Genomic DNA, 14,672 nt, shown 5'->3' with positions numbered 1-14,672 from the left:
GACCGTGGGATGACGGAATAAAGTTCCACATAAGCCACACTAAAGTCTGTGAATACATTTCTTTTGGAGTGAGAGTATTTAGCCGAAACTCCGTCCGTTTATCGAGGATAAAGGGCGGCAGCCACAAGTCTTGTAATTACAATAATAATAATAATCTAAATAATAGCATGCTCCTTCTCCTATGGATCATAATAATAAAAATGAAAATAATAATAATTATAATGATAATTATAATAATAATGATAAAAAATGCTTAATGATAATAATAATGATAAGAAGAGGAGGAATAAGAAGAAGAAAAGAAAAAACGAAGGAATGATTTTAATTACAATAATTATAATAATTAATCCAAATACTAACATGTTACTAGTCCTATGGATCATAATAATAATAAAAAATAATGATAATGATAATTATAATAATAATGATAAAAATATATTATGATGATGATAATAATAACAATAATGACAATTTTGCTATCACCGACTAAATTCCATTTCATGAAATTTGTCGGTGATTTTCTCCGACAAATTATTGGAAACCACCGACTAATTTTGTTGGTGGCTTTCACCTACCGACAAAACTCATTTTTCACCGACTAATCAGCCTTTTGAGGGCCTTCGCAGCTAAAATCGATCAATTATAGTTGATTTTTAATATAACATTTGAATAAATTCCCTTTTTTTCATTTCATTAAGAAAATTCAAAGAAAATGTATTTATCTTTAGTCAATGACAAATAAAAAGTAGACATTTCAAGAATCATATTTTCATCTTTAAAACTATATTTTCATAAATATTAATCAATACACAGGAAACATCTTCAAATGTACACAATTTTTCACACATAATTTTCTTCAACCTGAATAAATCATTGTGCATTTTTTAATCAATAATGTCCAATAAATTCTAAAAAAAACTGTGGTGTCATTGACTTTTGTACAAGTTTTTCAACATTCATTAGTCTTGTTGGTGTTGCTGTTGCTGTTGTCATCATGGTTGCTGGAATTTATGTTCTTTTTGCTGCTGCTCTTGGTGTTGTGGGTGTGATTGTTTCATTGCTGGTGCATTGCTACTGATGTTGCTCAAGATGTTGCCTGTGTGGACAGTGTGGTTGCTCTTGTCATCGCTGCTACTGCTGCTGTTTACAAGTGTGGCTGTTGCATTCCCTGATGCATTGATGTTGCCGCTTGTGTTGTTTCCTGTATGATTGCTTAATCCTTGACAATGGCTTTGTTTCTACTGTCGTTGTCGCTACTGCTGTTGATGTTTATCACTGTGGTTGTTGCATCTCTTGATGAAGATATTTATGTTGCGCCCGATGTTCCCTGCATGGTTGTTGGAGCTCCCGCTGCTGTTGATGTTGCCAATGTGATTGTTGCATTTCTGCTGCAATACATGTAGGTATTTTTGCTGTTGCTCTTGATGTTGTCGGTGCGGTTGCTGCATCTCTTATTGCAGTTGAGGTTTCGGCTGCTGATGCTGTTGTTGCTCCTGCTGCTGTTCATGTTTATTGAAGTAACTGAAATGGAATTAATTTATAGAGCATGTGATATTTTATTAATAAAGATATTACTTTCCATTATTATTGATACCAAAGTCATTTATTCCTAATTCAATTATCGTTTTTAAAACTTACATTTTTAAAACTTTTTTAAAAATAATTTTTATGTCTGAAATAGTAACTTCAAGTTCTAAATGGTTAAAATATTGTCACCAAAGCCTTATTAACCCTAAATATTTAGAAGCCTAAGAAGACTGGGAAAGGGGGGGCTGATTCAGCCCCCCCCCCCTTATTTTTTTTTTTTTTTTTTTTTTTTTTTTTTTTTTTAAAACAAGTGCACACCTAGTTACCAATAATGCATATAGCATTTCCATTTATTTGAAAGAAGATAAAAGAGCTTTGTAGATTAAATGCTTTGCTCACAGGCATAGGTGCCGCGGCGGGGGTCGAACCCCTTATGATCTCGGCCATCGATCGTGCAATTTCAATGAAATTGGCACGCGCCTTACCCATGGCATAATTTACAAAACTATATCAAATTCTGCGAAAAATCTCACTGCTCATCAATTATGAAAATTTATGCGTAAAATCATAAGTTTGCTCTAATTAATAAAATAAAGCCCCTAAAATGCTCATTTTTGTTTCACATACTCTAGACAGGCATCTGATCAAATCTATTTTTCAAAAATGTACACATCACATTTATTTTCTTATGTATTCTATTGTTTTCTAAATTTCTTATGTATTTCTTTGTTTTATGACTTTTTGCTTTTCATTGTGTTTTCAATGGAAATTTTCGGGGACTTTATTTTTACCATAGACAAGATAAAATTAAATGATTTTAAGCAGTAAAAGGAAAAATAATGATACATTTTATGAATTTTGGCTAAAAACACTATTTGCGTTGGATTTGTACACAAATTCATGTTTTTGAGCAATTTTGGGTTTGCATGCACTTACGAAATGTTGCGTAATTTCGGAACCGCGTACCTCGGGGTCACAATTTTGGTCTCAAAAGTTGCGCGAGAGACTTGAAAGTAAAAAGTCAGCAAGCGACACATTAAAAAAACTTTGAGCAACGGATTTATCGCGAAAAATGTCGAGCCCCCCCCCCCCCCCCGTCTTCTTGGGGTTAAACAACGAAAACAAAAAATGCATAAGAAAAAAATTAAAATGTACATGTATACACAATTGATTTTAATGACTTGAGTTTTTCTCATTGGTTTACCAAATAAAGGGAGTCAAAATCCAAAATTATCACATTTGTTTTTTATTTCTTGATTTAGAGCCAACCTGCTGATTTCTGAAGTGAGTGCACAATCAACAGGCAAGATCCTGAGCCACCCCCCCACCAAGATCATTTGAATAAGTGAGGTTCTGCTTTTGTAGTCATTAAATTTATCTGATTTATACAGGCCTGCAAAAGATATAAAAAAATTGTGTTCTTTTTGGGGTAATTTTCCAGTGTTCCTAGCTGACAAAGCAGAGGGTGATGGTGTGTGGGGGGTCTAATAGGAATGCAGAACAATGGAACATTCATTTACTACTTTGGCAATAGAAAGCAAGTCACAGCATCTAGCATTGATTGATATTGGCTGTTTTACAACTGTCCAAGAAATATCACCATTAATCATTTAAGCACTTTTAGATGTCACTGTTTTCAAATATTGACTGGTAGAAGACCAAATAAAGAAGAGAACAGTACCGGTAATTTAATTTTGTTTTTAATGTGACTACTTTCTTTGCCAAAGTGAGGCAGTCATAATAAAGAGTGTTTTAACTTACAAGTGACATCACATTTCCTGCCTTCTTGTCTGGCTCTCCAAAACCTTCAACCATTTATACTTGGGTAACTTTGTATCTCGCATCCGTCTGAAAAGTTTGGGTGAAGCCTCCACCTGAAGGAAAAAGAGTATTGAACTAATTAAAATATTTGCCACAATCTTGTATTTCTTCTCACATGTATATGTACATGTCTAAAAACAGGAAATAAAACATCTTTTGATTACCAGAATTCATATAGAAGGGGGTAAATAAAGGGTTCAAGCTTTTATTATGTTAATCAAAAATAAAAATAGTAAATGACATATGCTCTGGCTGAGAAACTTAGAGAAATTATTCCTCGTAATGTAGCTTGTATGTACATACACATGAGCAAGTAGTGAAAAATGGATTGAGGGGTGTGAGTAGGGGCTACGCAAACGGAAGGGGGGGGGCTGGGGTCGCATGTTAACTGTAGAGTTTTCAAAGTGAGCGAGCTGACCATGCAAAAAATCATGACCAAATGGTAATTTTTATGTTTTTCAGCTCCCGCACTGTTTTCCAAAACCATGTACAAAAATGACCATCTGGATGATTTTTTGCATGGTCATGGTCTTTCATGTCTATGTAATGTCTACATTACAAACTGACTTTAAAATCTGGTACAGTGCGATTTGATTATCATTGATGTGGGTTTTAATGATTTAACATTCTGCAACCTAAACAATATCCTTCATTTTTTTGTCATCATTATAGCATTTTACTAGTCTACATGTTACCTGTGGTTGCATTTCAATCTCAAGTGTTTCTTCACCATTGCCAAATCTTCTGCCACATGTTCATCAGATTGGCCCCTGGCACATTCCTTGCTGTAGTAGACCAGTCAGAGCCTAGCTCTCTAGTTCCAGTCTGAAATTAGAACATTAATGTTACATTGATATAACAAAGAAATATGGAGATTGACACAGTGATCATTGAAAAATATTGCACTTTCAATGAATATTGTTGACATTTTATAAAGGGGAATGATTCAAATATACCAATCATTTTTCTTTCTTGTTTTATAATCCTGAAATTTCTAGAATCGACCAACAATCGGTCAACAATTAATTCTTGTTAATTCATATAATTTCCACTTGATTATAAGCAAGACAGTCATTAACATATTAATCATACAAATAATAAAACATTTTTGTCATTAATATTTTTTTGAATTAAAATAAAAGTTTTTTCTAACCCAATAGCACATGGATACCTTGCTGGTTTAATTTGCTGGACTTTGTTCAATAGTACTTTATTATGAGATTCAAAGGGAAAAAAATACTTGGGCTTGATGAGATCCATTGCATATTCCCCTTTATTTTTGTTCTAATGAATGGACCTTTAAGTACCTTTACGTGCTATTTAAGGTTAGGTTTGACTAGATCTAGACTCTAACTTTATGTGGTACGATAAAAATGAAAAATAAAATTGAAGAGCCCCGACTGGGGGATTTCTCATTGTAAGTCCCATAAATGTGGCTGCACGATAGCTAGACAGCTGGCAGCTGTCTGTTTCGAGGAGTTTTTAAACATTTTTTGTAAATTTCTCCTCGTACACAGACGGCTCGCTATTGTGCAGCCACCATTAGGGGACTTAAAATGCAAAATCCCCCCGTTGGGGCTCTTCAATTTTGTCTTTAATGAATAACAATTTTGAAAATTAACGCGACCAAAATGCAAATTTATATTCCCTCTTGGCAATAATTGCCCCAAAACGGAGAAAATTGAAGTTAAAAGGAACAAAAACAGTGACTTACCTCGGCTGTCGCGCAAATTCACTTCCCCTTTTTATCCGATCTTAAGTACGTAAACATATGGCCATTGAGTCCCCTGTACAGATCGCGCTAGAACTTCGGTCTCTGTATTTGGTGAGTGAAGCCAACGGAGTTCAGCTGAACAACCAGCAAAACAGAGACCGAAGCTTTTGGTCTACTGCCACGGGTGCACCATTTAAAACTTATTATATCTAGATTTTGATTGGGTGTGAACGCACCTCTGCCACATAACTCCCCCCTGAATCCTCGCCTGCTGTCGAGTGCCTCCACTTCATTTGACTTGTGTTCGCTAAGCCTATATGCTAAATAAGTTGAGAATATCCAATTTATCACTCACACTATTAATATGTGATTTAGCTCCTGTCCAATTCCAATGACTGTAACACAGAATTGGGATGGCCACATTGGATTTGTGTACATTAATTGCACACGCTGGTAATCGAGGATATCCCCGACCACACCGAGCAACAAAATTAATACAAAACCAAAGGAAAAGAAAAATTATGATTTTTAATATAGAATGTCATAAAGGTAAAACAATATAAAGAATTCTCTTAGCAAAATTACAGCCCTGTGTGGTCTGTGGATCATAAAAACGTGTATGGACAGGGTCGCGATGGGTCGTTGTCTGGACCTCAGTCAGATACTTAGTTCTGCAGACACAGAAACACGGGTATGGGACTAGACTGGATTATGTACTGTCAAGTTTGTCGATCGTATCGACAGGGGTCCTGCCAGAAGATTCTCTTTTCTTGTAATTCAATTGATAATTACGCACCACAAATAATTCATCACCTTACATATAATATGAACGACATTTTGAATGGTTTTACTTACGGTAAAATCCTCACTTCTCCGGTGACCTTCACTTCTGCTAATTTCTTCGTTTCATTTCGAATCGTCGCGGCGAAAACATCAAACAAACTTTTCATTTTTAATCATATGATGACCAACGAACGTAGAGGGCAGCAACACACAAGCGTGTTGCTTTTAGGAAGGTCCACTCGATACGCGCATGCGATTGAAGTCCGCGCACAATTTGGTAGGCATGCCAACGAAACCATGAAACGACGCACTACATTCAAAGATTAATAGCAAAATAGAGGTAAACTAACAGATTGTGACAAGGCTAAATTCCAGCAATAGAAATACAAAAATATGAAAATGATTGATAAAAAATTTACTACATTTTGAATTGAAAAATATTACCACATTTCTTTCTTGTGTTGCTTTAATTCTTCAGTAAAACGGCCATCAAATAAACCAATCTGCTAATTTCACCCGATTTAGTCAAGCTCATTTTGTGACTGCTATTAAGCTCCGCCCCTCACTCAGCGCACTTTTTTAGTAGATTGTAGAGTTGATTTTTTTTCATTTCCTCATTTTTAACAGTTTTACTTGAAAGAATTTTACAGCATGTATCACGCTTCAAAATATTCCAAATGTATTCCTTTGTTTTTCCTAAAATATTACGTGGTGGTGAAAACAAATTTATGACTTTCGCATATCAATATGAAAACAAATATACGTGAGGTTGAACATTCTTTATTTCAATTTCGCTGCACCACATTAATGCGCCTGCACAATCCAGCGGCAATGCCATAGCTTGAGTGTAAGCGCCATGGCTGAACGCGCCGGCGCGCCCCGGCCTGCCGGTCGGTGCGGAGGTACGATACGATTGGCTGGAAAATTTTGTGCATGCTATAAATTTTGATGAAATTATAGAATGAAAAAAGCAGCTGTGACATAAACCTCCGCCTCTTGATAGTTCACAAGTCAAGGCGCGTCAAAACATACTACGGCTCGAAACTGGGCCATGTTATTTTGGTCTGTTAATTTGGTCTAACTTTAGACTAGGACTTACCTGGGCTTGAGCTTGGCTGGTGTCCGTATTCGGGATGAGTTGCAAAAAAGTTTGGTCGGATTTGTGGATATCACATAATTATTTTATATTTTCATGCTCCGATCCACACTGTAAGGGAAAATTAGGATTCTAACCTTGAACATCTATCGTTGCAATTGGCAGTTAATGCCAAATCAATGACAGATCAAGTCCATATCGTTCAGGTCCATGTCTGGCTAAGTCGAGTAGCGTCGAGATATCCTGCCAATCCTGCTAGTGCGGCCAGCACTGCTTTCGCGCAGTACGCGCACCGATGTGTCCCGGGAAGTTTCGGCGCGGCCATGCCAGAAGATCAAGGTATTGGCTCTGGCGTAGCTTGGTAGGGGCAGCGAAATTAAGCAGAAAAGGGGTTATACAAGTTCATCGTACTATGTATTTCTATTGACGTGCAAACTAAAAGAACTTTGATTACGTTTTTTCTTACGGTATTTCAAAAAATAAATGATTACATATAAATAATATTAAGCATTATTTCGTGGAGTTTTCAGTATCATTAAAAAATAATGAAATCGAACAAACGAAAAAAAATCAACTCTACAATCTATCAAAAAAGTGCGCTGAGTGAGGGGCGGGGCTTAAGTGGTCACAAAATCTGAGCGGAGTGGACCTTCCTAAAAGCAACACTGCCGTGTGTTGCTGCCCTCTACGTTCGTTGATTATGACTTTGGGAGTGGGCGTGTCCTAATTAGTCAGCGAACCTCGTTCAAGACGATTTGTAAAATAAAAATCCTCTGACAAGTCAGAGGAGCTCCGTGAGTTTCGTGAAATGCAATATTTGATGTAGACAGCTGGCAGCCGTCTGTTTCGAGGAGTTTTTTAACATTTTTTAATTTTTTAATTTCTCCTCGTCAACAGACGGCTCGCTAGCGTGTCCCCGCCATTAGGGGAGGTACAACGCAAAATCCCCCCCGGCGGGGCTCATCGAATATTTTTTTTTAATATATTGCAAAATATAAAAAGAAGCTTACCAAAATGCAGCTTGTTATTTCCTCTAGGCTTTGATTGGCATTTAAGTGGTGAAAATTCAATTGAAAAGGAACAAAAACAGTGATTTTCCTCGGCTGTCGTGTAGCTCCCAATTCACTCGTTCCTCCGAAGTCGATAATGTACACAAACATATGAGGTGGGAAGAACTTCCGGGTCAACTGCTTATCGAAACCGTTGGCCAATCAGATCATCTCTTTTACGTCAGGCTTATGAATATTAATATTCTTTTCCTTTTCAACGTGCGCTCGCGATCGCCAAGCTATATGTTTGACGTAAAGGTCATGGGGCGGAGTCTAACTTTCGTCGGCCACTTTTTCATGAATAATTCATTACCAAGATGGCTGCCCACTCGAGTCGCAAGTGTCAACTTTTAGAGACAATCCTCTGAATGCCAGTTTCAAAGCGGGAATTTAGGGTAAGAAACTGTCGTTACTTAAACATTATCACCTAAAGGTGCATATGAATGCACTGTTTGTGTAAAATATCACGGTATTGAGGAGAAAAACGAGAAATTAGCCGTGGCCATTGATCCCCCGTACAGACGACGGTTAAACTTCGGTCTATGTATTTGGTGAGTGAAGCCAACGAAGTTCAGCTGAACAACCAACATAACAGGACCGAAGCTTTTGGTCTATATTTGATGATGAGCGGATCGTGACATCGCCCTGCCGTATTGTACTAGGCCGTACGTCTTCACAATTAGCCGCTGAGTGTACTGAACGCGAAGGTTCGGGAAAAGCCCCCCCCCCCCCCCGGTTGTGCCATTTGGGGGCGTTGTCGACACTGACGCGCCCTAACGCTCCCAACGCACCCTTTCAGCCAAACCGGGGGGGGGGGGCTTTGGACGAATCTTCGCGTTCGCGTTGACGCACCCTAACGCGACAGCACCCACCCTTTCGACATAAGCCAATCCAAAGAGGCTTTACTGCATGTGTGTAGTAGAAATGTATCTTTCTTCCGATTGGGCTCTCAAAAATATTTAAATTCAAAATAGAGTGGAATCAATAAAGGGCCGTGTGGCTGTTCTTCAATTTGCCACAGCTCCTCTACATGTCAGTTGAAGAGTATTTTCTCCTCAATCTATTCCAAGGTATCAATACAAACAAAAGTAATCTTTTAAGAGTTCTAAAGACAATAAACTATTTTTTAATACATAAAACCAAAAACTGAAAGGGTATCCAAGGCATGCTCCTGTTGGGTTACAAACGGCAGAACAATAATAATAATAATAGTAATAATAATAATATTAATAATATCAATAATGATAAATATAAATATATTAAGTTGCTTTATTATACAAAAAACGCAATTTGCCTTGCCGATGGCTTTAAAACATGATTTTTTTTTATTTAAAGTCGAAATACGGAGAGGGGATGGGGTAAATTCGGAGGGCTCCAGTGGGCTTAAATAAACAAAAATAAAAAAAACTTTTTTTCAGGAATCATGTTGTCTGATGTCCCATACATCTGTGTTTTCCAAGTTGATAATACAAGTCAAACTGATTTTGTAAAGTAGCGGGAATGCCGGGGAGATGCAGTTTTGCCACTTTGGGGTCTCCAAAAGATATATATTTGAACAAAGTTAAAATATGGATTGAGGTGGGGTACATTCGTCATGATTCATGTGCCAGAGCTTCATTAAAGCAGTAACCTGCAAAGCAATGTCTCCTGTAAATATTATTTTCCGAGAGAAACAAATTAGAAACAAATAAAACAAAATTAATAGTGTTTTACCGATACCGACATGCATTTTGCCCGTATATATCATAGATTACGGTGTGGCAGACACACCAACAAAAGCGATACGAGAAGCCGATGGAAGCTATTGTGTTGAGATTGTGTTATCTCGAATGACATACCATTGATCGCTTTATTGTCCGATTCGTGAGTGTGACTGTGACATAGAGGTTGTTTTTGGTCTCGTTTTAGCGCAATATCACGTCATACATTTTGACATATTTGCCCTCTTTCTAAGCAAATTAAGACACTAATACTGTCATGAAGCATATCGATGTTTTCGCTAATATATTCTCTTTCATGTAGAATGTTGACATTTTGTATTAATTGCTGTTATTTATAAAATAGTTCAGGATTCTTGAAAAAAATACTCTGTTTTTATAATTAGCATAATTTATGTAAATTAGGTAATAATAAACAAGGATATCCCAATTTTTTTATGACAATTTTCTTCCCTGTCTTACCCTAAGTCTTTATTTCCAATTTTAGGGCAGTTCTGGTGAAATATATATTCTGAATTACTTGTTTTTACATATCGACATAATATGCAAATTTATGCAAATTACTTGCTTATTTGCATAGATACAGCGTGTCTCTTTGGATGAATCTTTTTCTTTTGACTCAAGGAACATTTGTGCCAAGTGGGACATTTGTACTAAAAAATGCAGCGTTCAACTTCTTAACAAGTCTACTACCAGTGGTTATTAGCCTACCTGTATGAGATCATCAGCGTAACGTGCCAAGCAGTGCTCATCGCTCGAAAATCCGTTCATGAAACCGATAGTGCGCCCGCTCAGGTTCGTCCAATCAAAGTTTGTTGTTGCATTCGCTACATATATCCCCACTCCTGGCGTTTTACTGTACGATTTGGTGAATGCGAAAGTCCTAGATCGGTCGTAGTTGATTCCCCAACCTATTTAGAGACGACAAAGTGTAAAACACCCTTATAATTAGCTATACAAGTATGATGTGAAAACTGTATAAGGATATTCTTTCAATCTAAACATCATAGGTCTGTATAACCCCCAAAAGACAATGTCCACCGGATAGAATATCAGTCTTGTTGAGTTGAATTACAGTCTCAGAAGACGTTGAAAAAGATAACACAAGCAAACAAACATAAAAATAGAAAATGTCAAAAATGCAATACATCTATAGAAATATTGAGATGAATACTTTTTTTACTTGTTTCACAGATGGTATTGCAAAATAAGAAGTCATCACATGCTGACCAAATGGTTATTTCATCTATGGTCATTTCTGTATAAATTTCCCCCTCAACAGAATCAGCCAAGTTAATGAATTATCCAAGTAAGACATAAACATCGATTCCAATTACGAGAAGTAATACCCCCTTTTCACAAGGTGAATCCCTAATTCAGGACCTAATATCCCAATGGCAAAGTCAGCTGATTATGGTTGCAATTCGAAATTTGCTTTTCCAGACCGTTTCTAGCAATTTGCAACTCGATATTTAACCAATTGGAGGTGCATATCTGCGTTTGATACCAAGTTAAGAGTTATAAACCAATTCTTTGTGTGCAGGAAAAAAAAATAATAATCATCTGAGATTTACTGGATTTTTTTTCGTATTTTGTGTTTATCATCTTTACCAATTTGGCCTTTTTTTTAACTTCCATTGCTGAATCGTGTATGATCCTTGCATTTCCAAATTGCTCATTTCTTATATGCACACGCTGTTTCTGTTTGTTTATATAAAATGTATCCTAGGTTATGTTTTGTAAATATGCTGGCATTTAACAAATGAAGTATATTTGCTTTAAAAATATATTATTATTTACCTGTACATGCATCGTACCAACGACCCAGAAGTCCCTCGCCACCCCGTGGTCTGTTGCCAGCAGTAGAAGACCAACATCGTTCATAGTCATCGTATATCAACTGGCAATTCTTGTTGGCAATATTACAAACTGTTATGAAAGAAAAGGGAAATCGAACGTCAACAACAAATATTACGCTACGCATAGTCCGCTGGGAAAACAGCTTACAGCTGAGTGTGGCTACCCTGGGTAAATAAGAGTTATTATGATCATTGTTGCTGTTGTCATTATCATTATTATTATCATTATTATTATCACTATTATTATTATTTTCATTATCATTATTGTTGTTATTATCATTATTATTATTATTATTATTATCATTATCATAATGCCTATTACACTGCAAGAAATAAAATGTTGATTTAGCACTAACACCGGAACCTATATATGTCCACACAGGAGAAGTGTTAAGCAACACCAGTTTGGTTTTGGTCTAATACCAGATAGGTTAATATACGACACCAATTAGTATTAAAACAGCATCGGTATGATGCCAAACCGGTGTTGTTTCAAAACTTCTCTGGTGTGGACATAATATGTCTACACCAGAGAAGTATTATATAGATACCGGGCTGGTGTTAAACTTCGTCTTTGCAGTGTATTATCATTATTAGTATAGTCATCCTCAAGCATTTGATCATGCAAATTGTATCAAGTTAGAGAGTAGCCCTTAGAAAAGTCAGAGGGCAGCAGCCCGTTAAGCTGCCATTACCCCACTCACTCACGCTACACTCTTCAATAGGATTGAAGGATTGGGCAAAATAATCTATGTTTTGGTAACTATGTGTTCAAACGCTCCCCCTTCCCCCCCAAAAAAAAAAAAAGTCACAATCGATCAACTTATTATTTAAAATTTAGCAGAATTTGGGTTGATATTACTTTTATCGGTATGACACGTACAGTATATACACGTATTCACCAAGAGATTGTTACCATAGTTACTTTGACCGAAGAGTATACAGCTGTACATCAACAAACCTAAAAAAAATCATTTATTTCATGATCATGACCATAAGCACTTGTCGACCATGTTTTCATCTTTCATGTGGAGGAGCCGTGGTGTAGTGGTTCTGACTCTCGCCTTGTAAACAGAGGGTCGTGTGTTCGAATCCCACCGCGGTCTGGCGTCCTTTGGCAAGGCGTTAATCCACACTTTGCCACTCTCGACCCAGGTGCTAAATGGGTACCCGGTAGGATGTGAAAGTCATTGTAGCTTGTCCAGTATTGTGTGCGCCTCACAGGCGACTGACTGGAATACTCCCCAGGGAGTGGAGGATGTGCACACATTGTGTGCGGGAATGACTGATTGAATCCGATGACCGGGGTAATAATATATCTGTAAAGCGCTTAGAAACGTCGTTCCGATGGATTAAGCGCTATATAAAAGCGGATTATTATTATTATTATTATCTTAATAAAATATACTTTTATGTGTTTTTCTTTCAAATTTGTAATATCGTAATTGGTCATATTTTCGAAATAGATTCATGAAGCACATGACAATTTAAAACTTAGTTCAAAATGGGTCTTGATATCGTTTAAAAGTAAAATAAGACCCGATATCAGGGTTTACGGTAAAAATGCCCCCATCCTTTCAAGATACATGACGGAAATTTGATCTTAACCCCCCTTACTTTATTGCGGGCTTTTTTGTCACTTCACTGTAAAAATATTGGGCAAAATTTTAACCAAAGCAGCACGAGGGTAATTATGTGTCCAACCACTTCGGGGCTGTATGTTACCCAATGCGGGAAGCATATTGTCCAGTAAGGTTACAAAATACGCAGCAATTACAATTCTCATAACATTGGATAAATACAAATGCCCAAAAGAAATGCCCAATGTTGGTCCTACACATAATTACCCCCATGGAGCATTTTTACTCATTCTTTTTTTGCGAGTGTTCTCCATATCTGCAAATCATCAAACTCCCCAATGCTTTGTAAACACAGATAGTGATGTACTTTATTTTTTATCCTAATATATTTTACATCATCGGTTTTAATTTGTCATAGTCCTCTGCCAGAATTTTCCCTCCACCATGATACTCCCTATCTGCAAGTCTGTGCCCCCCTCACCCCCCATGCACTCCTGTCCCTACAACCCCCTTTGCCCTCCTTCACTCCCTCTCTCTTTCTCATTTTATACACGCTGTGTATATGTACATATTTCATATTCTCTATGTGTGTCAAATCCCATTTCCATTGTACTTTGAACACACTGTTAACATGGATATGATAAACGTTATTCAAAACAGACAAACCACTTCAAATACCTTCCGATTCAAAATTCAAAGGCGGATGACTATTAGAATGAACAGTATGATATCATGGTGTGTATAATCAAGCAGAGAATATTATGCCAGTATATAATGGGATATTGAGGTCTCATACATTCATTCGGGACCTTCTTACCCATTTGGTCAAAGGAAAAGAAAACGCTTAGGAAATGAATTGATTGAGAATGAAGGATATACAGTGCAACAATTAAAAAAAAACATCAAAGTCGGTTTCGAAATGAGGAAGTTATGAAAAGTCAACATTTACTTTCTATGGCGATCCTAAATTGGCAACGTAAGTCGTTGCTACAAAGTAAAATGCGACTACTCTGTTACACACAAATTTTCACATTTCCCAATTATCTCCCCAGGTGCAAATTGTCTCATTCATTTTATATTCTTATCATTGTGAACAAACAATTACTGGTCTCATAAAGACAATTAGCATCAATATAATAAGGCCAGTGTGAGAATCGACTTTGAAAAATTTAATTTCTGGTCTGTCGCGACTCTGTACATTAAAGGGGATATACCCCTTATATAATAATAAATAACTACTAGCGTCTAGTTCGAGGCTAGAGCTGTATCAAAGTTCGTCTACGTTATGACATGCATGACAAGTTTCTGATCAATGCTTTAATTTCCTTGCATACTAGAAGTGTATTCAATTGCAATCATGGCGTCAACGTCTGTTGGCCAAAAATCATATTTTGTGGAAAATAACCAAATGGTTAGTGAGCTCGAGGATCAAATCCAGTGTGCTATATGCCAGGAACGACTGAATAACCCTCGGGTCCTTGATTGCTTGCACAGTTTTTGTGAGGATTGCCTGAAACGCAGTCAT

General features: G+C 36.9%; 1 protein-coding gene and 1 long non-coding RNA gene across 3 annotated transcripts in view; both read right to left on the bottom strand.

The window, feature by feature from the left end:
• LOC121412938 (arginine-binding periplasmic protein-like) overlaps nt 1–14,672 on the bottom strand; it is a 44,458-nt gene that overhangs the window by 17,091 nt on the left and 12,695 nt on the right. The window contains exons 4-5 of the mRNA XM_041605701.1: nt 11,509–11,637; nt 10,420–10,619 (exon numbers count right to left, since the gene is read on the bottom strand). Coding sequence (XP_041461635.1) covers nt 10,420–10,619; nt 11,509–11,637 — 329 coding nt within the window. The remainder of the gene's footprint in view (nt 1–10,419; nt 10,620–11,508; nt 11,638–14,672) is intronic.
• Nucleotides 1,394–5,933, bottom strand: LOC121413817. 2 transcript variants are annotated; one of them, XR_005969773.1, is made up of 4 exons: nt 5,918–5,933; nt 4,044–4,173; nt 3,289–3,401; nt 1,394–1,521 (listed from the first exon to the last, which is right to left on the bottom strand). It is a non-coding gene; the product is annotated as an uncharacterized LOC121413817 (long non-coding RNA). The 2 variants fall into 2 exon arrangements; XR_005969774.1 differs by lacking the exon at nt 5,918–5,933 and adding an exon at nt 5,299–5,313.

The sequence above is a fragment of the Lytechinus variegatus genome, chromosome 4 (assembly GCF_018143015.1).
Source record: "Lytechinus variegatus isolate NC3 chromosome 4, Lvar_3.0, whole genome shotgun sequence".
Classification (NCBI taxonomy): Eukaryota; Metazoa; Echinodermata; class Echinoidea; order Temnopleuroida; family Toxopneustidae; genus Lytechinus; species Lytechinus variegatus.
This window is presented reverse-complemented; position numbering and strand designations above follow the sequence as displayed.